The following is a 27,507-nucleotide window of genomic DNA, read 5'->3' as shown; positions in this document are numbered from 1 at the left end:
TTATTGAATCTATTATTGATTGAGATCCCTCCCCTTGCTTTTACAAAGATAAAAATTGCTCAGTGTCACGTTCGAGAGATTTACCCGACGGCGTCAGAGTATGAACACTTAGAGTTTTAATCATTACTTAAGAATTCTAGTTAAAATATTTGCTTTAGTTATGAATGAAAAATCAAGAAATGTCAATTCTTTTAAGTTATAGATGCTCATTTGGAATCAATTGCTGAGTGCAGCCTTTCCTTATCGCGCGATAGTCGCTATGGGAACATATTGTAATTTGCTATAGTTAGATTGTTAAAAACGATCTATCAAGTAAAACATGTTAAAATTTCGTGTTCCTTCAGCAAGTCTTTCAATTTATTACAAAAATAGCAAAGAAATCTACATAATGCGGACAGTTATAAAGCACAAGACTCGAGATGCTGGCATCAGAAAGTGTAAATGTTTCTTACAATAAGGTTACGAAGAAGAAAATAAAATGAAGTTGGTTATTTTGTGGGCACTTTTGGCCGTAATGGTTGTCTTGCCACAATCAGGTATATATTTTGCAGATATGCTACATTTTTGTTATTACTAAATGCAAAGAAAGATTGTTATTTTCTATCATAATGATTTCATACAGCTTACACTGATGAGACTGAAGTGCTTCGTATTTTCGATCACAAATATCATCCCAGCAACGAGGAAATGAAAGACCATTTGGACAAGGCAAAATTGGAACATCATGGTTTCACAAGAACAGTTGAAACTACAAGAAAAATAGACCAGAAAGGCAAAATAACAGTGAAGAAGACGATCCACTACAAAGTCATTGACCACTGCTCCAAAGTAGGAAAATGGGAAAAAGTCTTAGCAGAGCGCCTGCCCAAAGGTTGGACGAAATGGTTCAAGAAGACTGAGAAGGAGGTTAAAAGACGTATTGCTGGCAAAAAAACCAAACAATGTGAAATTGGTGTGGAGATTCATCCTCAACGCGGCTGTGGTAAGGAGAAGAGCATTACCAATGGGCGTAAGAAAAGAGGTTTTTGTATTGGAATTTGTTGGTACAGCTCTACTGTAGAAATTCGTCGCTAACTTTGAAATGAGATGTTTTTCCCTTATTTTGTCATTTGTACTCAAAAAAAGGTTTTGGTGTAAAAAAATTTCCATGAAAATGAATGTGTATTGTAGATAACAGATTTTACTGTTATAATAGTGTGTAAGTCGTTTGAGAAAATAAAACATTGCTGTGAAATATTTGTTTTCTTTTTTCCTTTGAATATAGCCAATGAATTAAGTTTCTAGATTTTGTATTTCTTGAACGAATTTAGTTTTTTGCTTGGGATTTTCGATTTCGATGGTAATAAACATGCACTTGAAGAGTCGTACCAGGAATGAATGGGGGGAGGGGAAGGGGAAGGGGTAAGGAAGGAAGCTGCCTTCAATATGTTATATGTTTGGTACTTATTTTTACACAACTTTAAAATGCCAAAAGTACATATATGCATGTCACATAAAAAAAACTTGTCAGAAAAGCGAGTGGAGTTCACCATGATCCTTTACTTCTCTTCAACACAGTATGGCTGCTCGGTTTCATCTATAAATTACATAAACATTATACTAAAAAATATTCACCGACTGAATAATCGTACTTCCACAAACCAAGAGGAGTATGGTCAGAGCGTTGTTTTAGAGTGTCTTGAAGGACGGTTGCCACCAAGCACAGCTTTGCATTCGCCACTACTCGAACAAGGCATTCCAACTGTTAGGTCATTAGCTAAATCCAGCTAGTAGGCTTTGTCGGTTGAAATCGCCTGATATTGTTTTGTTCATCATTTTCAGGCCTCGGAGAGGTTGGCAGTTAGAATTTCATGCAAAATTTTTATCAGCAGCATTGTTTCGTTTCATCGTCAGATTTTGAACGAAACTTCTTTCTTTGAAATGCGAATCAAACGAGACTGTTGATGAGAGAATTTGAATATTAACCACTTTTCATTTTTAAATATTTACATATTCAAAATGCACAATATGTCACAGCATGTCTATGCAGTGTTTATGTTCACAAACCTGCAACGTCGCCTCACTTTCTTTCAATTTGCATAATCCCAAACCTAAACAAATGCTTGATAAATATTAACAAACATGACATTTCTTGGTCAACGAGAACATTTAGTTAATGTCGTTGTCTTAATTGTGGAAAGATCTGGTTATCAAATCTTTCCATATACCAGTAAACAAACCTCTTTGGATGGACGTATCATGTCTTTGGAATATCTATCATACAACTATTTTATTTGTGCTTTCGTTTTTTGATAAACCCTTAACCCCGCATAATAACTATAACTATTGCTGCCAGTTTAATCGATTGTCTTCATAGATACTAGCTAAAACAGACTAAACAAGAACATTTTACTCGCGTTTATGTTCTTTACATGAAGTTCAATGTAATCTTACTTTGTTCGTTATTTTTTATTGGTAAATGAATGTTTAAGAACCAACGCTTAAAGCAAGGACGTCGCTATCGGGGGGTGTGAGAGATGCAACAATCCCCCAATCAAAATTAAAACATAAATCAGGTAAAAATCATATTCACAATACGCCAATACACCTGACAACGTATTCCACACCATCCAATTACATTAATCCACACGCTAATCCAATTAGACGCTCTAAACGTCTACAAGCTAAAAGCAACTGTAAAAAGATAAATTTTTCATTATGATTAAGGCTCGAAGCAACGAGTCGAAGGCTCAAGAAAATAATTCATAAAATTCGGAAAAACTTTTTTAAATAATATAATGCCTGGATTACCAATCTTTAAACATATAGATATTTTATGTATTATTTAAGATCTATGGAAGAAGGAGAAATGAAATACTTCACATCTTGCCTCGTAAATCTTTAATTATTATGAAAATTACTAAAGTAAAAATAGTCTCATTCATATGGTGAGCTTCAGCAACGTAGACAGTACAATATTTACTCCTGCTATGTAAAACACTTCAATGTTCACCGACTGTAAAAACAATCAATTTCTAAAGAAATTATTAATTGTAATTATTCAATTATTGACTAAAAGGTTGCAAGAATATTACATTCGCTAAAAGCCGAATATATTGAAGACAAAAAAAATGAGAAAAAAATGTGAGGTTTAAAATGCACCTCAGTGACATTTACAGTATAGAAGATATCAAATAGTTGCTGACTTAAAGGTAAAACTCAGTTTTACAGGAGGTTGAACGAAATTATCAAATCTCTTTGAAATTCTGGAATACAAATACTTCCAATTCAACCATTATATTACTTTCAATTATATTTAGAGACAAGATTTAAAAAGCTCTTTCTAGACTTAGACATTCCAGATTTTCCAAGCAAAAATTGCCAAGAACATTTCTTTGAAAGACCGATAAAGATAAAAAACTTTTCTCCATCAGATGAATGTAATCTAACATGCAGGATGCAATGGTTTTATTTGGACAGCATTTTAATGTGTCAAGCAGCTAATTCTAATTATCATTAACTGATTTAGACCCAGGAAAACAGTGTGTTTTAAGTCTCGGGTACTCTGTGTCCCGAGATTTCATTCAATCGTGTTTTAATGTATACCAATTTTCAAAGAAAAAACTGACAACCTTGTTAAAGAACGCAAGTATTGACTCTCCCAAAGATATATATAACAATTTAATCTTCACTGTTATGGACCGACATTCAAATGTTGGGATAATTTCTTTTGTTTATGTAATAGTTGTCGGCGACAAAACATCACAATCATCTATTATGTAAACCAGCTGCTTTTCCTTCATTTCAACGACAACTGTCCAATCTCCTCTTTGAGCTACCGGTTCTCTTCTGCATTCTTCACTTCTCGTTGTCAACATGCAGGGTGCAAAGTACTGTATGGGAAATAGTTGAATAATAATCAGAGCTCTGATTTTTAGTTCATTTTCTCGTGGATAACGGGTGACCTGGTCAATATTGATTTTACTCCTCTAAATATTTCAATTTCTGACTCAATTCATTAAATCCTACAATTGGCACTCATGCTCAGTTTGCAGCGTGCAAGAACGTTTATATTTACTTGTTGCTTGCTTTAGCCTTTCCATCATTTATTAAATTAAGGATTGAAAACAAAATCAAGAAGTATTCTTAAAGACTGTTCACATTACAAATGTATATATTTTTCATGTCATTAACTCACAGAAAAGGAATATGTAACTGTCAAAAGCTTTATAAACAACGAAAGAAAGAAATTTTTGTATGACGTGTAAGTGTCGAAAAGCAATCAACCATTCCCTGCCAGCGTTTTTGGTAAAGAAGAAATCTGGTAATAGATTGTTGTTCTTCAAGTAACACAAAATGTTTTGTGAATTTCTTGAAGAAAACCAGGCCTCTAAGGCAACAAAAATTGACCAAATCATTTCATCATCGTGATTATTCAATACTCACTGCTATAAAGAGAAGTCTTCAGACAGCGCATGTCTAAAAGGAGAATTGTCACTTCATAAACAATGCAAAATTATTATCTAGATTTTCCTCATTTCGCTGTTTTCTTGTGAAGTTGTTGTTGATGGCCATGGTTCCTTTCACACATGCAGGCAATGTTTTATAACGGAATGATTTCAAAGGATAATTTCAGAGTTCGAGAGAAAGAATTGTTGCTGGGAACTCGCTGGTGACGTTATTGAATCTATTATTGATTGAGATCCCTCCCTTGCTTTTACAAAGATAAAATTGCTCAGTGTCACGTTCGAGAGATTTACCCGACGGCGTCAGAGTATGAACACTTAGAGTTTTAATCATTACTTAAGAATTCTAGTTAAAATATTTGCTTTAGTTATGAATGAAAAATCAAGAAATGTCAATTCTTTTAAGTTATAGATGCTCATTTGGAATCAATTGCTGAGTGCAGCCTTTCCTTATCGCGCGATAGTCGCTATGGGAACATATTGTAATTTGCTATAGTTAGATTGTTAAAACGATCTATCAAGTAAAACATGTTAAAATTTCGTGTTCCTTCAGCAAGTCTTTCAATTTATTACAAAAATAGCAAAGAAATCTACATAATGCGGACAGTTATAAAGCACAAGACTCGAGATGCTGGCATCAGAAAGTGTAAATGTTTCTTACAATAAGGTTACGAAGAAGAAAATAAAATGAAGTTGGTTATTTTGTGGGCACTTTTGGCTGTAATGGTTGTCTTGCCACAATCAGGTATATATTTTGCAGATATGCTACATTTTTGTTATTACTAAATGCAAAGAAAGATTGTTATTTTCTATCATAATGATTTCATACAGCTTACACTGATGAGACTGAAGTGCTTCGTATTTTCGATCACAAATATCATCCCAGCAACGAGGAAATGAAAGACCATTTGGACAAGGCAAAATTGGAACATCATGGTTTCACAAGAACAGTCCAAACTACAAGAGAAATAGACCAGAAAGGTCAAATAACAGTGAAGAAGACGATCCACTACAAAGTCATTGACCACTGCTCCAAAGCAGGAAAATGGGAAAAAATCTTAGCAGAGCGTCTGCCCAAAGGTTGGACGAAATGGTTCAAGAAGACTGAGAAGGAGGTTAAAAGACGTATTGCCGGCCAAAAGCCCAAACAATGTGAATTTGGTGTGGAGATTCATCCTCAACGCGGCTGTGGTAAGGAGAAGAGCATTACCAAAGGGCGTAAGAAAAGAGGTGGTTGTGTTGGACTTTGTTGGTTTAGCTCTACTGTAGAAATTCGTCGCTAACTTTGAAATGAGATGTTTTTCTCTTATTCTGTCATTTGTATCCAAAAAAGATTTTGGTGTAGCAAAAAGTTCCATAAAAATGAATGTGTATTGTAGATAACAGATTTTACTGTTATAATAGTGTTTAGGTCGTTTGAGAAAATAAAACATTGCTGTGAAATATTTGTTTCTTTTTTTCCTTTAAATATAGCCAATTAATTAAGTTTGTAGATTTTTTATTTCCTGAACAAATTTAGTTTTTTGTTTGGGATTTTCGATTTCGATGGTCTTTAACTTGCACTTGAAGAGTCGTACCAAGAATGAATGGGAGGAGGGGAAGGGGAAGGGGTAAGGAAGGAAGCTGCCTTCAATATGCTATATGTTTGGTATTTATTTTTACACAACTTTAAAATGCCAAAAGTACATATATGCATGTCTATAAAAAAAACTTGTCAGAAAAGCGAGTGGAGTTCATCATGATCCTTTACTGCTCTCCAACACAGTATGGCTGCTCGGTTTCATCTATAAATTACATAAACATTATACTAAAAAATATTCACCGACTGAATAATCGTACTTCCACAAACCAAGAGGAGTATAGTCAGAGCGTTGTTCTTGAGTGTCTTGAAGGACGGTTGCCACCAAGCACAGCCTTGCATTCGCCACTACTCGAACAAGGTATTCCAACTGTTTGGTCATTAGCTAAATCAAGTTAGTAGGCTTTATCGGTTGAAGTCGCCTGATATTGTTTTGTTCATCATTTTTAGCCCTTGGAGTGGTTGGCAGTTAGAATTTCCTGCAAAGTTTTTATCACCAGCATTGTTTTGTTGCATGGTATAATTTTGAACGAAACTTCTTTCTTTAGAAATGCGAATCAAACGAGACTGTTGATAAGAGAATTTGAATATTAATCACTTTTCATTTTTAAATATTTACATATTCAAAATGCACAATATGTCACAGCATGTCTATGCAGTGTTTATGTTCACAAACCTGCCACGTTGCCTCACTTTCTTTTAAATTGTATTATTGCCAAATCTAACCAAATGCTTGACAAATATTCTTCAACATGACATTTCTTGGTCAACGAGAACATTTAGTCAATATCGTTGTCTTAATTGTGTAAAGATATGGTTATCAAATCTTTCCATATACCAGTAAACAAACCTCTTTGGATGGACGTATCATGTCTTTGGAATATCTATCATGTAATTAATTTATTTGTGCTTTCGTTTTTTGATAAACCCTTGACCCCGCATAATAACTATAACTATTACTGCCAGTTTACTCGATTGTTTTCATAGATACTACAGACTAAACAAGAAAATTTGTACTCGGGTGTATGTTCTTTACATGAAGTTCAATGTAATCTTACTTTGTTCGTTATTTTTTATTGGTAAAAGAATGTTTAAGAACCAACGCTTAAAGCAAGGACGTCGCTCCCGGGGGGTGTGAGAGATGCAACAATCCCCCAATCAAAATTAAAACATAAATCAGGTAAAAATCATATTCACAATACGCCAATACACCTGACAACGTATTCCGCAGCATCCAATTACATTAATCCACACGCTAATCCAACTAGACGCTCTAAACGTCTACAAGCTAAAAGCAACTGTAAACAGATAAATTTTTCATTATGATTAAGGCTCGAAGCAACGAGTCGAAGGCTCAAGAAAATAATTCATAAAATTCGGAAAAACTTTTTTAAATAATATAATGCCTGGATTACCAATCTTTAAACATATAGATATTTTATGTATTATTTAAGATCTATGGAAGAAGGAGAAATGAAATACTTCACATCTTGCCTCGTAAATCTTTAATTATTATGAAAATTACTAAAGTAAAAATAGTCTCATTCATATGGTGAGCTTCAGCAACGTAGACAGTACAATATTTACTCCTGCTATGTAAAACACTTCAATGTTCACCGACTGTAAAAAACAATCAATTTCTAAAGAAATTATTAATTGTAATTATTCAATTATTGACTAAAAGGTTGCAAGAATATTACATTCGCTAAAAGCCGAATATATTGAAGACAAAAAAAATGAGAAAAAAATGTGAGGTTTAAAATGCGCCTCAGTGACATTTACAGTATAGAAGATATCAAATAGTTGCTGACTTAAAGGTAAAACTCAGTTTTACAGGAGGTTGAACGAAATTATCAAATCTCTTTGAAATTCTGGAATACAAATACTTCCAATTCAACCATTATATTACTTTCAATTACATTTAGAGACAAGATTTAAAAAAAGCTCTTTCTAGACTTAGACATTCCAGATTTTCCAAGCAAAAATTGCCAAGAACATTTCTTTGAAAGACCGATAAAGATAGAAAACTTTTCTCCATCAGATGAATGTGATCTAACATGCAGGATGCAATGGTTTTATTTGGACAGCATTTTAATGTGTCAAGCAGCTAATTCTAATTATCATTAATTGATTTAGACCCAGGAAAACAGTGTGTTTTAAGTCTCGGGTACTCTGTGTCCCGAGATTTCATTCAATCGTGTTTTAATGTATACCAATTTTCAAAGAAAAAACTGACAACCTTGTTAAAGAACGCAAATATTGACTTTCCCAAATATATATATAACAATTTAATCTTCACTGTTATGGACCGACATTCAAATGTTGGGATAATTTCTTTTGTTTATGTAATCGTTGTCGGCGACAAAACATCACAATCATCTATTAAGTAAAGCAGCTGCTTTTCCTTCATTTCAGCGACAACTGTCCAATCTCCTCTTTGAGCTACCGGTTCTCTTCTGCATTCTTCACTTCTCGTTGTCAACATGCAGGGTGCAAAGTACTGCATGGGAAATAGTTGAATAATATACAGAGCTCTGATTTTTGGTTTATTTTTTCGTGGATAGCGGGTGACCTGGTCAATATTGATTTTACTCCTCTAAATATTTTACTTTCTGATTCAATTCATTAAATTCTACAATTGGCACTCATGCTCAGTTTGCAGCGTGCAAGAACGTTTATATTTACTTGTTGCTTGCTTTAGCCTTTCCATCATTTATTAAATTAAGGATTGAAAACAAAATCAAGAAGTATTCTTAAAGACTGTTCACATTACAAATGTATATATTTTTTTCATGTCATTAACTCACAGAAAAGGAATATGTAACTGTCAAAAGCTTTATAAACAACGAAAGAAGAAATTTTTGTATGACGTGTAAGTGTCGAAAAGCAATCAACCATTCCCTGCCAGCGTTTTGGTAAAGAAGAAATCTGGTAATAGATTGTTGTTCTTCAAGTAACACAAAATGTTTGTGAATTTCTTGAAGAAAACCAGGCCTCTAAGGCAACAAAAATTGACCAAATCATTTCATCATCGTGATTATTCAATACTCACTGCTATAAAGAGAAGTCTTCAGACAGCGCATGTCCAAAAGAAGAATTGTCACTTCATAAACAATGCAAAATTATTATCTAGATTTTTCTTCATTTCGCTGTTTTCTTGTGAAGTTGTTGTTGATGGCCATGGCCATGGTTCCTTTCACACATGCAGAAAATGTTATTATAAAAGAATGATTTCAAAAAGATAAATTCAGCGTTCGAGAGAAAGAATTGTTGCTGGGAACTCGCTGGTGACGTTATTGAATCTATTATTGATTGAGACCCCTCCCCTTGCTTTTACAAAGATAAAAATTGCTCAGTGTGACGTTTGAGAGATTTACCCGACGGCGTCAGAGTATGAACACTTAGAGTTTTAATCATTACTTAAGAAATCTAGTTAAAATATTTGCTATAGTTATGAATGAAAAATCAAGAAATGTCAATTCTTTTAAGTTATAGATGCTCATTTGGAATCAATTGCTGAGTGCAGCCTTTCCTTATCGCGCGATAGTCGCTATGGGAACATATTGTAATTTGCTATAGTTAGATTGCTAAAAACGATCTATCAAGTAAAACATGTCAAAATTTCGTGTTCCTTCAGCAAGTCTTTCAATTTATTAAAAAAACAGCAAGAAATCTACATAATGCAGACAGTTATAAAGCACAAGACTTGAGATGCTGGCATCAGAAAGTGTAAATGTTTCTTACAATAAGGTTACGAAGAAGAAAATAAAATGAAGTTGGTTATTTTGTGGGCACTTTTGGCCGTAATGGTTGTCTTGCCACAATCAGGTATATATTTTGCAGACCTGCGACATTTTTGTATTTACTTATTGTTTTAAAATAAATTAAAGTAACAATCTTTCTCATTTGTATATCATATTGATTTTCTGAAGCCTTCAGTCATAAAAGTGACGCGATTCGTATCTCCGTCCCTGAATTCCATCTAAGTTTCAATGAAACGGAAGAATATTTGAAATGTGCAAATTTGGCAAGTTTTGGTTTTAAAAGAACGCTTGAAACAACCACAAAAACAAACGAGAACGGGAAAATAGTACGATCGAAGAGCATAAATTACCAAGTTACTGACGACTGTTTAAAGGTGAAGTATTGGGAAGGAGTTTTGGCACAACGCCTGGGCAAAGGTTGGAAGAAACGTTCATCAATGATGGTGAGGGAGGTAAAACTCGTATCGCTGGTCGTAAACCAAAACAGTGTGAATTTCGTGTGAAATTTCAATTCAAAGATGACTCTCGGAAGAGTGGGGAAAACGATGCAAGAAAACGAGCAAAACGTGGTTGGGGTTTTGTTGATGGTTTTCTTGAAGGTATAGTTGTTTGCTGAAGCTTGCTGGATTATTATTCTTTATTCAAGAAGTGACAATAATATTGTAGCTATGTATGTCGTTGACAGTTCTTTCTACTGTAATAGCATTACTCTGTAGAAAATAAAATAAAATTCTGTTTTTGTCACTGAAATTTTTTCCACTGATACAAATTTTCGTCAATTCATGTCTTAAACAACTTTGTTACCAGGGTCTTTTTGCTGGGGGGGTTCATAGTTACCTAGGATTGTTTTTCTTATGGTGTTTGTTTTATTTAGAGTTGTTTTTTTTGGGTTGTTTTTTGCATGTGTTTTTTCTTATGGTTGTTTCTCCTATGGTTGTTTTTCCCAGGGTTGTATTTCCTAGGGTTGTTTTTCTTAGGGTGGTTTCTCCTAGGGTAAACACGTTAACATCTTCAACTTACGTTGGTATTCACGAGGATCGTATGGAACAAAAATTTACAACAAAGTTAAGAAGTACATAATAGCTAATAGCGAATTACTACCTACATATGAAAATACTATTATCGAAGATGGCATGGTGTATTTATAAATTTAAGGTTAAGTCTTTTTCAGATATGTAATATTCCTTTTATGATATGCACATCCTTCAACTTTAATTGTGAGTTGCAACTTTTGCTTGAAAGGGACTTTGCTAGCTTTATTTGTTTCAAATTATTCGAAAGTGATTGTGGTAGCCAATGACTACTTGCAATTTTCATTATTGAGTTGTCACTATTGAAAGAGATGTTACTAAGTGACAGAGAGGCCGCATTATTTAATAATTTTTATATCATTCTAGCCTTGCTTTTTGGCCTTTCTTCCTTTTCTTAAGTGTCTTCAAACTAACAACTTGATCAGTGTCATTGTTCATAGTCATGATAATTCGAGCACATCTATTTTTTGTGCAGATTGTGTTTCACTGAACTTACCCTTCAATTAACAAAAATAATCAAAGTAAGAGCGTACACTACAGCATTCGGATGGAAGTCTACTATTAAGACGCGTTAGAATTGCTGCCTGATAACTGGGAAAGGATATTCATTCATCCGGGGTAAAATTGAAAAAATTTGATTTCAAAAGGAATTTTTAATACAACATGTTTTGCATGTATGAACATCGTGCTAGCGGCGATATAAACAAATATATACCGAACTCAAGTGTACCTATTCGTGCAAATCAAAATATCCTGGCAAATTGAATTCCTTGCACGCATTTGTGACAGCGCTAATGAAGTCTGCAAAACAGATCAGGTTTGAAGATTTAAAGATGTTGACAAAAGATTTGTTGAAAGTGAGTGAGAATAGATGACTGTTCCTTAGAAGATAAATGCTAGACCCAGTCTATAAATACATAAATCTGACGCGGATACATATAATCTATTCACATGTGATGATGTAAGCGAATAACTTCACGGCATATTTGCATAGGTAAACTAAAATACCAATATTTATTTATTGTCATATGTAAAATATTCAACACAGATAAATTCTAATTTATTTCTCAATAAATAATATTTGTAAAAATGTTATTGCATCATTGTAGGATTTATCATATCAAAATTATTATAGAAAAGTGACAAGCATATATAAGTTCAAAAGAATTCAAGACTTGTGTATAACTAAATTCATTCGACAAAATGTCGCCAAATACGATTCACAAATTCCACAATCATGAATAGATTTATAATATTGGCATGCAAACCAAAACAAACAGGTTTGAAAGAAGTTAGTTTTTTCTACACAAAAATAGTTTAAAACGTACGATGACGTTTTAGCGCACTAAACTATTGAAAAGCATGTTATTGGAGATGCTTGGTGGCTGACAACCATTGAACTATAATATAAACTGGAACACTAACTCCAACAGTAGTGCTATAAATCATCTGATGCACACTAAGACGCATTCATATCAGACTATTTTCGTTATTTAACCGAGCTCGTGAGGTAAAACGTATCATGGCAGTTTTTGCAACTGCATTTTATATAGATCTTTGTTCATTCTTTAAGATTATTTCATGGAAATTATATCTAAAAACTCAAGAAAACTTAAATTTCGGCTTCAAGGATTGCAACAACAAAGAGAGCACTCCAGATTCAAAAGACAGTTCAATGGTGTCAACCTCGTACCCATTGTCCTTTCTCCTGGACACGAGGTTCGTTTCCTACATCAGCCGTTAAATCGACATCTATTATAATTTTGAACATCCCTTGGGCAGCAATGTCGAGCTTTCGTAAAGCCGAATCATAATATATAAATACATTATCATTTCTAATAATTATCGACAAGTCGTGAGCGAGATTTGAGTCATTTGACCTAGTTAATGTACACGACACGACTAGGGTATGGACCTCATCAACCTCCGCCGTAAGAGGAGAAGTCTGCGGCCTCTTTAATCTCCATTGTAAGAGGAGAGGTCTGGGGCCTCGTCAATCTCCATTGTAAGAGTGAGTGTCTGGGGCCATGTTTTCAAGGGATCGAATAAGTCTAGCGATATGATCAGTATTTGTGATATTTGCATGACGAAGATGGTCGTGTGAAAGATAGGGTACAATACTCATATCATCGTATCCTTCTTCCAGAAAATTTTCTATGTACATTGGCAGTCCAAGTGACGTCAACCAGTCCACCACTGAACTAAGTTTTCCCACAACATCTGGAGCGAAGCAAAGACTGGAAATATCACATGGAACCTTACAGAAAAAATAAAAAACCGTTTCATTTGGCATGTCTACCTCTAGTGCGACGATTATTCTACTTTCTGGGCTACGACAAATGCAAAAAACCTTCAATGCGGGCAAAAATTTACATGTCTCGATTATAAATAAAATGCAAAGGCTAAATTGTACTCAGTCAGATTTTCACGTCTTATCTTAAGCACGAACAAAGACATAACAAGCATATGATCATCTAAATACATAATAATTGAAGTTTTCATCCTTCACACCGCCTTAATGGCTAACATCAAAACAAACCACATCAAACAAGGACTAAATAGATAATAATTGAAGTTTTCATCTTTTACACCGCCTTAATGGCTAACACCAAAACAAACCATATCAAACAAGGACGACGCGTAATAAAGAAGCTTTATAATGTCATGAAATATTTATGAAAACTCACCGCCTTTTTCTTAACATGATCTAATTTTTCCACCCTTATATGATCCATTTCCTTGGCAACTTCTCTCATCGTCGTCTTCAACTCGCGGGAATATCGATCAACCAGCGTCATGGGAACACCCCATTTACCATTCTGGTACAACAAAAACAACAAGAAAATATTAAAATGGCGGATGTTTGTGATTGGCAAAAACTTGACATTGTTTTAACTATTGAATACTATTTATACATGTATAATAATAGAGACCTACTGTAATGTCACCATTTCTATGATACTTCATGAAATCATAATGTGATGTCATTTATGCAATACTTCATGAAAAACTTATTCTACTAATCACAACCCTTTGGTCTTTGGTCCTAAACATTATACATTTGCGCCACTCTCACATCCAACCTTGCAGAATTTCTACGTATTACATCCGGGGAGGAATGCAAAGAACCTCCCGTTTTCTACATATCTAGTTAACTATTTAACATAAAGTAAATCATTGCTCGAAAATAATTAAGCCGTTAATCATTCTTTCCACAAGCATTTTTAAGGAAAATCATTAAACGTATGTGCAGTACTAGCGACTTTCACAACCAAAAATCCCACCTGATTTGTATAAGGATCTTGTAATAAATCAATTCCTTCTTCTTCAAGTTTCTTCTCGATCATTTCCAAAAGTTTAGTTCCACTCGGTTTATGGCGGGAAACCCTAGTCGCAGGCGATGGTTTTGGTGGCACCTTCCTTGCCTGCCGTGACGTCAAAACCTGTGACGTCACCTCGCCTTTAGTCCTCGTATCTTGTGTGGCATCTTCAATTAAATTGCCGTTGGCAACAGACAAAAGGGGGGCGTTTCTAGGTAAACTTTTAGATGTCATCGGCTTAGGAGGAAGTTTCGATGGTTTACTTGGGAGAGCCGGCTTGGGTGGTAAAACAGGTTTTCCTCCTTCATGTTGTTTGGTAATAATATCCGGTTTCCATTTCCTATCGATTTGCGGTGATTTCCCGGATCTACTCGAAATGTCCGGGGTCCGCAAACCCGATGGGATGTTTTTACCGATGTTAGCTCGTGGTGGCTTTTTCGATGGCGGAATGGGAGGCTGATTATTGACGTTTTCTTGTGAGTGAGAAAGACTACCCGAAGATGCGTTGTTTAAATCCGAGTTGGATATGGTACTGCGACGATTTTGCTCCTCATTCATTTTATTTGTTCTTTTTTCTCGGAAGCCGCACGTCGAACATCGTTCTTTGGAAATTTTGAAGACGCCGGTGAAAGACCATGATGAGAAACTGTGAAAGACGAGAGAATATAGGAAAATGTAAATCATAAAAAAAAACATATGTAACTCAGTAATTCAATATAAAAAACACAGTAATTCAATGAAAGTTTCTTCCTCGATAAAATATTTCGGGGAGTGTGAAGCGCACATATACCTTGAACGTTTGTATCAAATTCGACACTACCACTGGAACAAAGCTAAAACGGAATAAAAAATAGTCACGATGACACATTCACGAAGACATTCTTAGGTTAAAATTCATGCTAAGAAGTCGCCTTCATTTATTATAGAAAGAGTGGCCAAACGAGTAGCGAAGGTCTGAACGGAAGACATTAGAAAACATGAAAACTAAACCTACAGTTTCACTACTGTCAGTGTCCACTCTGTGTTTGCGAGATAGTCCTGGGGTTGAGTCTGGTGATGAGTCTGAGGCAGTCGAAGATGGGATATTGCTTGTGCTTTGAGAAATGTCCACATTAGAATCTGAAAAATTGTGATAAAAATTATGATAAATTGGTTTAATTTGACAAGACAAAGTAGCAAGATGTCGCGAAACACGTGATACTTCTACGCTCAACGACTTCCGTCGGCATCGCATGTGTAGGACAAGCTTGTTGACTGTCAATGGTGCGCTACAACATATTTACTTCCGGTCAATTTTCATGTTAAGCCTAGTTCACATATAGTTGTAATTATTGTAATACAGTCGGCGATGATGGTTTACAACAATTACAAATATATGTGAACGCCCGCTGTAATTGTTGTAATTTAATCGCAGACAAATCGGGAGCTGTTGAGAAAGATGAATTTAGTTAAATCTCTACAACAATTACAACAGTCGCCATCTTAATTTATACGTGAACGCTAATCGGCAATGGCAATTTCATTTTTTCTTTTCATTTCCTTTACGATAATACATCAAAATCCATTGACCAAACCTTGCCAATGAGAAAGCTTGTCACAAAAACCTAGCCCGGGCGTTTTTAATGAAATATAAGCGGTGAAAAGCCGCATGTAAATTTGACACTAGTTTGAAATAATCACCTGAGTTACAACTATTACAACTATATGTGAACTAGGCTTTAGACATGCTTGACAACTGCAATTGGCAACAAACATATTTACTTCCGGTTAATGTCTATGTTGGGTAAGCTTGATGACAGTCATTGGTGTAAAACAACGTATTTACTTCCGGTCAATGTCAACGCATGACAGACAAGCTTGATGATTAAAGTAAATGGTTTGAACCCGGGAGTATCGTTACATGTTTGTAAATGTAGGTCGTCCAGGTTGGTATAGTCTTGAGAAGGAGTGTTTTTGTTGTTGACTGACGTTTCGACAACCTTAGCGGTAGTCATCTTCAAGCTTGATGATTGTCATTGGTGTAAAACAACACATTAGTAGGTTATAGTTTGCGTTGTCAAAGACGCACCTGTGTAGAAAGTTGATGTGTTGCAAAGCTGAATAGTTGACAAACCTGTGTAGAAAGCTGATGTGTTGCAAAGTTGAACAGTTGACAAACCTGTGTAGAAAGTTGATGTGTTGCAAAGTTGAACAGTTGACAAACCTGTGTAGAAAGTTGATGTGTTGCAAAGTTGAACAGTTGTCGAATTGTATGCCTTCCCAGGGGGGAGCTTGTTAAATAGCGTAGTCTATTTGATAGGGGGGCTTCTTGGAAAAGGGCTTGTTAGAAATAGAGTCATATGAGATACCACGCTAAATAAAGAGTTTATAAATCCAATCTTACATAGCTACTCATACCTTCTCAATTGATCCCATGCTTCCTCCGATGTTATTTCCTTATTTTTTTATTCCTCATCAATTCCATCCTGTCATTTTCACACAATTGTATATCGTAAGCCATTATCTCTGAATTATGTCCGCTGGATCGACGCTTAAAGCTGCTTCGAATGAAAATACCACCACCTTTCTTCTTCTTTGAATCTTTCCTCTCAGCCCCCTGTAAATGGTAACCACATTCTAAGTTTGCTACAGTGAGGAAGTACCCCCCTGATTCGATTAAAACTATATACCAATTACGGCGTGTGAAAGTGTGTGATGCACCACTTATCTCGCGAGCACAATAACTAAGGTGTTAGAAAATACAGCGATTGCTTTACAACCGAAAGCTTAGTTAGCATTGATAATTGGTTGTGGTGAGGGGAAAGATATTCATGTATACATGTTTTTTAATCCGCAGAAAACAATTGATTTCAATGAAATGAACAAGACAGAACATGAATATTTGAATTTTGCACCCCCACCCCCACGCAACAACGAACACCAGGCCGGCTACGTCACTGTGTACAACAAGAGTTAAAATGTTTCTCAGCAGAGTTTATCAAAATTGTACTAAATACCCCTCAATTGTTGATGTGAATAGATCGTACACCAAAGTCAAGAAAGAAAACAAATTTATACTATGTCCTTGATTTTGGTTGATCTTTTAAACGAAAGCGAATATTTCGCATTGCACATTAAGTTGACAAGAGGTTTCAAAACGCGCGGCCATCCCGAGAGTTTTGCCTTGATATGAAATATTTAGAACATTAGCATTGTTTTTTACAGTGAATGAACATTAAAATATTTGCACAGCAGCTCTAAATAAACGGTCTTGCTACGTAACATATGCATGTGACATAAAATAAAACTTGTAAGAAAAGCGAGTGGACTTCATCCAGGATCCTTTCCTGCTAACAAACGACGTTTGATGCTTCGTTACAAATCTTTTTCATAACTAATTAAAGGCAGCAATCATACATGTTCTCCAAAAGTCATTGCTGTTAAATTGGCAACGAGGACTCTTCTAGATCTCTTTCTTTGCATGCATGCAATAAGCCATAGAGATATGCCAGGCTAACTTTTACTTTCTTTCAGTGTATATCGTGTGACTTTTATTGTTAGTCATTTTTGCTTTCAACAAAAATTTTATTCGGAATACTACAATATTTATCTATTTTAATGTTCTTCTTCATTACCCATGACCTTCCAAATTACTTAACTAAAAAAGATGCTATTCCGTGCAGATAATCCCAAAATCTTCTCACTCTCTGTAAGGCGTTCTTTGAAATCTTAAATAGGATTTAAAAAGACTGTGCTGCATTATGCAAACCGAGGATATCTTTGGATGAACTCAAAAGCAGATCAGTACAAGCCCTAGAATGAAAGTCGAGAGTTTGCACCTGCGCCCAGGGGCGGATCTAGAGTATGTCAAATCCGTCGCGCGACTGATGTTTGAAATTCAAAAATTACCTATTCATATTAATTAAAAATTCGTTAATTATTCTTACTTCATTATCGCATTTACTTCGTGATAAAAATCCAGCTTTATTTATTATTGAAAACTAATGACTAATCCAATGAATATCTCGTTGGTAACCAAATCAGTTGAATTTTAATTGACCTGGAATAACCGACTGATAAGCGGGGTGGCTTGACTGGTTCGACGGATAAAGGAGTCTATGAACGCCAAAAACGCTTAATTCATTGGTCAATAGCCAGATCAGTGGTCGATCTGGAATAATCTCGACCGATAAGCGGGGTGGCCGGACCTATAAGGGAGTCCACTTGCTATCTTACAATTGGTTCATTTGAATTTTTGTCTTACTGTGATTGGTTTGACCGATTTCGACTGATAGCCAACTGAACTAACATAGTCAAGCTCACTGTCTGAATTGAATGTTTGACCGTTTCATTGTAATTTTCTAAAGCATGATAGAAACTAAACTACAATCAGATGGAATTTATGGAAATATTTTACAAATTCATATATTGACATGAATGCTGCTGTCCAAACTGGGAATTTTTTCAAGAGGACGAAAAATTTATGGATGAATTGTAAATGCTTGGCAAAGACGATCTCGCGAGCGACATTTCAGTCATTGATGTTCAAAAGCAAGCCAACATTGTTTTGAGTTTTATCAGCAGAAATTTGTATCCAAAATCGTAAGTAAAGGACAACTGAAGTGTATGCATGAATGTAATATATCAAAGTCAATTTATGCGAGTGTGTGATGCGATTTATGTTAATATGGCGTATGGTAAGCAGATTGATGCTTCTAAAATTGTTGTTGACGAAGGACTTTTAGCTATAATTTCTTTAGTGCTTGGGGAATCGTGACCGTTATATGGCAGCGAAATCCTACATTCCTGCAAATATATTTCAATGGACAAAAAATCTGTAGCCATAAAGCGCCATAATATTATTTACTTTATCATAAACAAATGTTTGTGGCTTTTCAGTTTATGATCATTGATCATTCAATCATTGGACAGTTATACTACATATTGTTTAAGATTTGAGAAAACTAACATTGATTGCATGAGAAGCTGTTTACTATAACCTGTAATTTTGAGTCTTCTGATCCATGAAGCTTTATATTTTGACAATTTGACTGGAATGGTATTAAACCTTAGTATTTCACAATCATGAAATGTTGTCCCATGTCACATATTGTCCCCTTTTCTAACTGAACACCTCATGTAGAGATGTAAAGGTGTGTTAATCTATGGCTCATACCAGATTGTTTGCCATAAATTCCAAAGGGCTATTGATGTATGAAAAGCATTTTCTATTAAGTAAAAATGTCTTCCTATGTATGCAGATAAACCTTGAAATTTGGCAAAACAACAAAGTATTTTTCATGATCACTAGGTAATTTTTCTGATGATCATTATAATTTCTAAACTAAATTATTTCAGATTTACATTTAAACGAGCTTTGATCATATGAAAAGATATTTATCATAACCAGTAAGCATGACACATGAACCAATTTTAACATTCATGTAATTATATAATTAAAGACATGTTGGTTACATTCTGTTTGTATTTGATAATACAATGCCACTAGTGATTGCTATATAGCACACCTTGCAGAAGATAATTGTCAAGTGAAATGCCTAATAAACATTTATGGCATTTAGCTGTCCTTAACTGCAAATTTTCACTCTGATAATTTTTGCTTAATCTTTGGCAGAAAAATATTTTGAGTTTTTTCTCAAAAGGTGAATTTGCTGGCACTGATGTGGAGATGGGTAAAGGGTTACAATAAACTTGCATGGTTTGAAGTCTGAGCTTTTTTATATCTATGAACTGTCACTTGTAGTACCAAATTTCTAACTTAACTCATTACATAGAGTTTTGAATGGGGGTCTCTAGGGCGGTCTATGCCTGACAACTTGGTAGAAATTTTTAAAGACTATATCTGTTTTTGAATAGCATTATTGTAAAATAAATTTTACATTCCTAGACATGCTAATGAGCCATTTATTTGGCATGATAATGAGCATAAATATTTGGCAAAACATTCAAGTATTATTCACTTCATTTTTTTTTGAAAAAAACGTAAGCAAAAAATGTGTTGTTTTTACGCAAAAACGATGCCCACAAAATACATTTTTTATTGTTCTAAAACGCTGAAAATGGCATTTTTAAGGCTCTGAATATCAAAATTTCTCAGGGGTGAATGCCTCAGCCCCCCCCCAGGTGCGGAGCGCCTCCGACGTTTTATGACTGATGTTTGAAAAATCCTAGATCCGCCCCAGTCTGCGCCAGAGTTCTCGCAAACGTCTCCAGGATTTGTATAATTAAATCATGATAAAGACCATCTTTTATGTCCTCTACAAAATAATAATAATGCGAAACGAATAAATATAAAATAAATATTTGAATATTTCCTCTGACACGTATTGATTTGCAAATTCTCTTTGATTGCTTTTATTGATTGAGCACAGATCAGTTTGCACAGGCTGATGCAAATTCAGCTATTGACCTAGCAGTGCATGCGTTGTAATAAATCATTTTATAGTTTTGCGCTTTAGCTTTCAAATTCAGACGAACCATATTACGCGATCCACCGTTAAGCAGTCGAGGGACAAATATGAAGTAGATTCTCTCCAAATAATATCCATGTTATAGCTACTGAGCTACATACAATTTTTTAGTGACCTTTATTAGACTGTCATCTCTAGTAATAGATCGTGCTCACCTTATCCAAGTCCCCAAACATTCATTGTTTTGAAACTTTATAAAATGGTCGAGTGATATTATTGTGTGTATATACATTTTAGTCTCTGATTTTTCAAATAACCTGAGAAAAAATTCAAAGTTTCATTTGGTTTTTTATTGGCTTTTTTCTACATGCACGCATTAAATTGAATTGTTGCTAAATTCATAAATTTTATTACATGCCTTTTATCACATCTGTGATTTTCTACAACAGCTGTACGAAGCAATCAAGAGATACTAATATCATCGATTGAGGATGACTGCTTAGCACAGGATTGACTAAATTTATAATGATTTACATGATAATATGGTTCGCCTAGAAGCCAGAAAGCAAAACTCTTGCAAAAATTTCAACGGAAAATAAAGTCGATGAAAATTCTACATGTTATGCTTACGTGTCGTCAGAAAACAGGATTCAGCTTTTAAAATAGTCAATTTTCAGCAGCAACAATTTCAAAGAGGTAGCGGCTTTCTTTATACCATCCTTTGAAGTACGTCGACGTTAAAAATATGCATGATACAACATGATTACTCCTTGGTAATCAGTTGATACTTAAGGAAATAAACGCCATTTAAAAATATGCCAGTGGATTTGTGATGTGCAAAACAATGTCTTTACTAACCACTGAATTACAAGTATGTATTTATCTGTGTGAAAATACAAAATCCTAAAAAAGCAGGAACGGCGAAAGATCACTAATTGGGAGAGATAATATTCATATATGCTTGTTACACTTTATTTGTCTCTATTGAACTTATTTGTGTCTAGGGATTATAATTACGAATATATGAATATGAGCCCTCCCCACCACCTCCCAATTATCAATCAGGAAAAGTGAAAACTTTACAGAACATAGAAATTCGGCTACTGCTACATTGTTAATCTCAAGAATGAAAGCCCTTTCAATTGCGTTGACATTTACTTGTGAGATCAATTGTTGCTTTATATATCCATTATTTCGCCTTTATCTGGCTTTGTAGATTCTTGCCATTTGTTGCTTTGCGATATATGTCTCCCTATTGGTAAATGCTATATTTTGAAAAAGGCTCTTACAACTTACAAGACTTGCAATGTTCTTTGTTTAGAATTTACGTGTTGGCTTCAGAGGATCGAATATTCCAAGTATCAGCAGCACTTAATATAATTGCACCACAGCAAGAGAGTCTAAGCCTTGGCTCTAATTATACAATTAAAAGCAATTTTATGGTTGAATTTGCAATTTTCGATTGCTGAATTTGAAAGATTTTGCATTTTTTTGTACTCTTTTTGACTCCAAGCGCTCATAAAAAGTTTTATGTTGGGCAATTTATTTATACTTAGAATTCGCTTTCCGCCTGGCAAATCCATGGTCAGTTTTGTCACAATATTTTTATCTTACAAGTATGATTGCGACAATGCACCCTTTTCAGCTTTATCATCCTTCATGATTCGAGAGAGAGCTATAGATTCATAAAGTAAAGTTGTTTATATATTTATGGTTTTGTGTGTGTATATTTTGTGAAACCCCGTTATTGAAGATTATCTTTGTGTTTGTAGTGACTCCATCGATTTTGTGCATTTATATTTAGTTGTTGTAGTGGCTGTTGTATGTATTGTATTTTTTTATTACGGCAAACCATATATAATAGATTAAAATAAAATATAACTAAATTTTCTGGATACCGGCTAAAACATGCTCACAAGAAACAATTACGGAAGTAAACATGCACATATTGGGTAATATAGACACTACTGAAATTTTACTCATGGCACATTTTATTTAATATCTATGGCACACAAAATATCCTCAGTCTAATATATAATGATTAAATATTTTGCTTCATGGAATGCTTTCTACGTTCTCTTTTAAAAACTGTTTAATATTTACTGAAAACCTTTAAATTAACTGTACGCATATTTGGGAATCAATTCAACTTGGTCGAATTTTAAACTCATCTTATATGCTTCTTTCACAGTTAAGACGTCTCGCTACAGTGTGGCCTTCACTTAACTTGGCTTTGATTGCAGCTCTGAAAGTGCTAATAGCAGTTCAAAAATAGTTAAAATCGGTGAATAAGGCCTTCGTTTCTTAGAACAGCACAGAATACTATTTGGGCTTAGAGCGCTGCAATGAACGTTTCACATAGCTATAGTTCATCTATATGTATAGCCAATTTGTTCTAGAATTTAGTTTACCTTTCTCGGCTCAGTCTATTGGTTGTTTGAAGAGTTTGTCATGTCAAGCTTCTGCCATGTTGACCTCAAATATTATCTTGCTTGCTCTCCAACAGAGCATGGCTGCTCGGTTTCATCTATAAATTACATAAACATTATACTATAAAATATTCACCGATTGATTAATCGTACTTCCACAAACCAAGAGGAGTATAGTCAGAGCGTTGTTGTAGAGTGTCTTGAGGGACGGTTGCCACCAAGCACAGCTTTGCATTCGCCACTACTCGAACAAGGCATTCCAACTGTTAGATCGTTAGCCAACTTCAGCTAGTAGGCTTTGTCGGTTGAAGTCTCTCCTGATATTGCTTTGTTCATCATTTTCAGGCCTCGGAGGGGTTGGCAGTTAGAATTTCATGCAAGATTTTTAACACCAGCATTGCTTTGTTTCATCGTGAATTTTTGAACGAAACTTCTTTCTTTCGAAATGCAAATCAAACGAGACTGTTGATAAGAGAATTTGAATAATAACCACTTTTCATATTTAAATATTTACATATTCAAAATGCTCAATATGTCACAGCATGTCTATGCAGTGTTTATGTTCACAAACCTGACACGTTGCGTCACTTTCTTTCAATCTCCATAATCAACATGACATTTCTTGGTCAACAAGAACATTTAGTCAATGTCGTTGTCATAATTGTGGAATGATCTGGTTATCAAATCTTTCCATATACCAGTACTCAAACTTCTTTGGATGGACGTATCATGTCTTTGGAATATCTATCATACAACTATTTTATTTGTGCTTTCGTTTTTTGATAAACCCTTGACCCGACATAATAACTATAACTATTGCTGCCAGTTCAATCGATTGTCTTCATAGATACTAGTTAAAACAGACGAAACAAGAAAATTTGCACTCGGGTTTATTGTCTTTACATAAAGTTCAATGTAATCTTACTTTGTTCGTTATTTTTTATTAGTAAATGAATGTTTAAGAACCAACGCTTAAAGCAGGGACGTCGCTACCGGGGTGTATGGGAGATGCAACAATCCCCCAATCAAAAATTAAAACTAAAACCAGGTAAAAATCATATTCACAATACACCAATACCCTTGACAACGTATTCCACATCATCCAATTACATTAATCCACCGGCTAATCCAACTAGACCCTCTAAACGTCTACAAGCTAAAAAAAACTGTAAATAGATAACTTCCTCATTCTGATGAAGGCTCGAAGCAATGAGTCGAAAGCTCAAGAAAATAATTTATAAAATCTGGAGAAACTTTTTTAAATAATATAATGCCTGGATTACCAATCTTTAAACATATAGATATTTTAAGTATTATTTAAGATCTATGGAAAAAGGATAAATTAAATACTTCACATCTTGCCACGTAAATTTTTAATTATTATGAAAATTACTAAAGTAAAAATAGTCTCATTTGTATGGTGAACTTCAGCAACGTAGACGGTACAACACTTACTCCTGTTTTGTAAAACACTTTAATGTTCACCGACTGTAAAAACAATCAATTTCTAAAGAAATTATTATTTTTTATTCTTCAATTATTGACTAAAAGGTTGCAAGATTATTTGCATTCGCTAAAAGCCGAATATATTGAAGACAAATAAATGAGAAAAAACTGCGAGGCTTAAAGTGCACCTCAGTGACATTTACAGTATAGAAGATATCAAATAGTTGCTGACCTAAAAGTGAAAGTCAGTTTTACAAGAAGTTGAACGAAAACTATCAAATCTCTTTGAAATTCTGGAATACAAATACTTCCAATTCAACCATTATATTACTTTCAATTATATTTAGAGACAAGATTGAAAATAAGCTCTTTCTAGACTTAGACATTCCAGATTTTCCTAGCAAAAAATGCCAAGAACATTTCTTTGAAAGACCGATAAATATAGAAACTTTTCTCCATCAGATGAATGTGATCTAACATGCAGGATGCAATGGTTTTATTTGGACAACATGTTAATGTGTCAAGCAGCTAATTCTAATTATCATTAATTGATTGAGACCCAGGAAAACAGTGTGTTTTAAGTCTCGGGTACTCTGTGTCCCGAGATTTCATTCAATCGTGTTTTATTGTATACCAATTTTCAAAGAAAAAACTGACAACCTTGTTAAAGAACGCAAATATTGACTCTCCCAAAGATATATATAACAATTTAATCTGCACTGTTATGGACCGACATTTAAATGTTGGGATAATTTCTTTTGTTTATGTAATCGTTGTCGGCGACAAAACATCACAATCATCAAGTAAACCAGCTGCTTTTCCTTCATTTCAGCGACAACTGTCCAATCTCCTCTTTGAGCTACCGGTTCTCTTCTGCATTCTTCACTTTTCGTTGTCAACATACAGGGTGCAAAGTACTGCATGGGGAATAGTTGAATAGTATTCAAAGCTTTGATTTTTGGTTTATTTTTTCGTGAATAGCGGGTGACCTTGTCAATATTGATTTTATTCCTTTAAAATCTTTCACTTTCTCTCTCAATTCATTAAATTGTACAATTGGCACTCATGCTCAGTTTGCAGCGTGCAAGAACGTTTATCTTTAGTTGTTGCTTGCTTTAGCCTTTCCATCATTTATTAAATTAAGAATTGAAAACAAAATCAAGAAGTATTCTTAAAAACTGTTCACATTACAAATGTATATATTTTTTTCATGTCAATAACTCACAGAAAAGGAATATGTAACTGTCACAAGCTTTATAAACAACGAAAGAAAGAAATTTTTGTACGACGTGTAAGTGTCGAAAAGCAATCAACCATTTCCTGCCAACCTTTTTGGTAAAAAAGAAATCTGGTAATAGATCGTTGTTCTTCATTCATCACAAAATGTTTGTGAATTTCTTGTAAAAACTAGGCCTCTAAGGCAACAAAAATTGACCAAATCATTTCTTCATCGTGATTATTCAATACTCACTGCTATAAAGAGAAGTCTTCAGACAGCGCATGCCTAAAGGCAGAATTGTAAATTCATAAACAATGCAAAATTATTACTTAGATTTTTCTTCAATTCCCTGTTTTCTTGTGAAGTTGTTGTTGACGACCATGGCTCCTTGCACACATGAAGAAAATGTTTTTAAGAAAGAATGATTTCAAAAAGATAATTTCAGTGTTCGCGTGAAAGAATTGTTGCTGGGAATTCGCTGGTGACGTAATTGAATCTATTATTGACTGAGATCCCTCCCCTTGCTTTTACAAAGATAAAAATTGCTCAGTGGGACGTTTGAGAGGTTTACCCGACGACGTCAGAGTATGAACACTTAGAGTTTTAATCATTACTTAATATATCTAGTTAAAATATTTGCTTTAGTTATGAATGAAAAATCAAGAAACTGCAATTCCTTTGAATTATAGATGCTCATTTGGAATCAATTGCTGAGTGCAGCCTTCCCGTTTTGCGCGATAGTCGCTATGGGAACATATTGCAATTTGTTATAATTAGATTGTTAAAAACGATCTATCAAGTAAAACATGTCAAAATTTCGTGTTCCTTCAGCAAGTCTTTCAATTTATTACAAAAACAACTAGAAATCTACATAATACGGATAGTTATAAAGCACAAGACTCTAGATGCTGGCATCAGAAAGTGTAAATGTTTCTTACAAGAAGGTTAAGAAGAAGAAAATAAAATGAAGTTGGTTATTTTGTGTGCACTTTTGGCCGTAATGGTTGTCTTGCCACAATCAGGTATATATTTTACAGTCATGCTACATTTTTGTTATTTTTTAGTGTTTTAAAAGAAAGTAAAGTAACAATCCTTCTCTTTGTATATCATATTGATTTCGTGAAGCCTACAGTGATGAAAGTGAAGAGATTCGTATCTCCGACCCTGAATTCAATCTAAGTTTCAATGAAACGAAAGAATATTTGAAAAAGGCAGATTTGGAAAGTGTTGGTTTTAAAAGAACGGAAGAAACAATCACAGAAACAGATGACAACGGGAACATCGTACGATCGAAGAGCATAAATTACCAAGTTACTGACGACTGTACAAAGGTGAAGTATTGGGAAGGAATTTTGGCACAACGCCTGGGCAAAGGTTGGAAGAAACGTTCATTGAAGATGGTGAGGGAGGTAAAAACTCGTATCGCTGGCAAAAAGACAAAACAGTGTGAATTTGGTGTGGAATTTCAATTGAAAGATGACTCTCAGAAGAGTGGGGAAAACGATGCAAAACGTGGTTGGCGTGTCCGTGTTCGAGTTCGTTTCAGAGTTGGACTTCGTGTACGGATTCGATTTCGTTATCGTAGGAGACTCTGGGGCTAGCTGGATGCTTATTCCTTATTCAAGAAGTGACAATAACAATGTAGCTATGTATGTCGTTGACAATTCTTTTTACTGTAATAGCGTAAGTCTGTAGAAAATAAAACGAAATTCTGTTTTTGTCACTGAAATTTTTTTCTACTGATACAAATTTAATCAATTCGTGTCTTAATTAACTTTGCTAACATGGTCTTTTTGTCAGGGGGGTTCATAGTTTCCTAGGATTGTTTTTCCCAGGGTTGTATTTCCTAGGGTTGTTTTTCTCA

General features: G+C 34.6%; 4 protein-coding genes and 1 long non-coding RNA gene across 6 annotated transcripts; 3 read left to right on the top strand and 2 right to left on the bottom strand.

Annotated features, from left to right (window-relative positions):
• Window positions 1-222: 222 nt before the first annotated feature.
• LOC124442955 lies at window positions 223-1,234 on the top strand. Its single transcript, XM_046993478.1, has 2 exons — window positions 223-536; window positions 623-1,234. The coding sequence occupies exons 1-2, from the start codon at window positions 479-481 to the stop codon at window positions 1,072-1,074; spliced, it is 510 nt and encodes a 169-aa protein (XP_046849434.1). The 5' UTR covers window positions 223-478; the 3' UTR covers window positions 1,075-1,234.
• A 3,835-nt stretch (window positions 1,235-5,069) lies between these two features.
• LOC124442958 lies at window positions 5,070-5,888 on the top strand. Its single transcript, XM_046993480.1, has 2 exons — window positions 5,070-5,190; window positions 5,277-5,888. Exons 1-2 carry the CDS (start codon window positions 5,133-5,135, stop codon window positions 5,726-5,728), a joined length of 510 nt encoding a protein of 169 aa, XP_046849436.1. The 5' UTR covers window positions 5,070-5,132; the 3' UTR covers window positions 5,729-5,888.
• Window positions 5,889-11,850: 5,962 nt separating this feature from the next.
• LOC124442953 (SAM and SH3 domain-containing protein 1-like) lies at window positions 11,851-16,359 on the bottom strand. Of its 2 annotated transcripts, none has more exons than XM_046993474.1 (6): window positions 16,298-16,359; window positions 15,134-15,258; window positions 14,930-14,972; window positions 14,104-14,785; window positions 13,507-13,638; window positions 11,851-13,076 (listed from the first exon to the last, which is right to left on the bottom strand). In XM_046993474.1, exons 4-6 carry the CDS (start codon window positions 14,695-14,697, stop codon window positions 12,813-12,815), a joined length of 990 nt encoding a protein of 329 aa, XP_046849430.1. In that variant the 5' UTR covers window positions 14,698-14,785; window positions 14,930-14,972; window positions 15,134-15,258; window positions 16,298-16,359; the 3' UTR covers window positions 11,851-12,812. The 2 variants fall into 2 exon arrangements, with proteins under 2 accessions (XP_046849430.1, XP_046849431.1); XM_046993475.1 differs by lacking the exon at window positions 16,298-16,359 and adding an exon at window positions 16,208-16,235.
• Window positions 16,360-16,540: 181 nt separating this feature from the next.
• LOC124442963 lies at window positions 16,541-23,437 on the bottom strand. The gene is made up of 3 exons (XR_006947446.1): window positions 23,142-23,437; window positions 22,961-23,076; window positions 16,541-16,735 (listed from the first exon to the last, which is right to left on the bottom strand). It is a non-coding gene; the product is annotated as an uncharacterized LOC124442963 (long non-coding RNA).
• Window positions 23,438-26,422: 2,985 nt separating this feature from the next.
• LOC124442954 lies at window positions 26,423-27,372 on the top strand. The gene is made up of 2 exons (XM_046993477.1): window positions 26,423-26,665; window positions 26,769-27,372. The coding sequence occupies exons 1-2, from the start codon at window positions 26,608-26,610 to the stop codon at window positions 27,242-27,244; spliced, it is 534 nt and encodes a 177-aa protein (XP_046849433.1). The 5' UTR covers window positions 26,423-26,607; the 3' UTR covers window positions 27,245-27,372.
• The last annotated feature ends 135 nt before the right edge of the window (window positions 27,373-27,507 follow it).

The sequence above is a fragment of the Xenia sp. Carnegie-2017 genome, unplaced genomic scaffold (genome assembly GCF_021976095.1).
Source record: "Xenia sp. Carnegie-2017 unplaced genomic scaffold, XeniaSp_v1 HiC_scaffold_20, whole genome shotgun sequence".
Taxonomy (NCBI): Eukaryota; Metazoa; Cnidaria; class Anthozoa; order Malacalcyonacea; family Xeniidae; genus Xenia; species Xenia sp. Carnegie-2017.
The sequence above is the reverse complement of the archived record's forward strand: the minus strand, read 5'-3'. Positions and strand labels throughout refer to the sequence as shown.

Coding starts and splice junctions, on each gene's coding strand:
- LOC124442955 (XM_046993478.1), top strand. CDS start 479: ATGAAGTTGGTTATTTTGTGGGCACTTTTGGCCGTAATGGTTGTCTTG. Junction 537..622: donor GGTTGTCTTGCCACAATCAG/GTATATATTTTG, acceptor GATTTCATACAG/CTTACACTGATGAGACTGAA.
- LOC124442958 (XM_046993480.1), top strand. CDS start 5,133: ATGAAGTTGGTTATTTTGTGGGCACTTTTGGCTGTAATGGTTGTCTTG. Junction 5,191..5,276: donor GGTTGTCTTGCCACAATCAG/GTATATATTTTG, acceptor GATTTCATACAG/CTTACACTGATGAGACTGAA.
- LOC124442953 (XM_046993474.1), bottom strand. CDS start 14,697: ATGAATGAGGAGCAAAATCGTCGCAGTACCATATCCAACTCGGATTTA. Junction 13,639..14,103: donor AAGATCCTTATACAAATCAG/GTGGGATTTTTG, acceptor TTGTTGTACCAG/AATGGTAAATGGGGTGTTCC. Junction 13,077..13,506: donor ATCATGTTAAGAAAAAGGCG/GTGAGTTTTCAT, acceptor TTTTTCTGTAAG/GTTCCATGTGATATTTCCAG.
- LOC124442954 (XM_046993477.1), top strand. CDS start 26,608: ATGAAGTTGGTTATTTTGTGTGCACTTTTGGCCGTAATGGTTGTCTTG. Junction 26,666..26,768: donor GGTTGTCTTGCCACAATCAG/GTATATATTTTA, acceptor GATTTCGTGAAG/CCTACAGTGATGAAAGTGAA.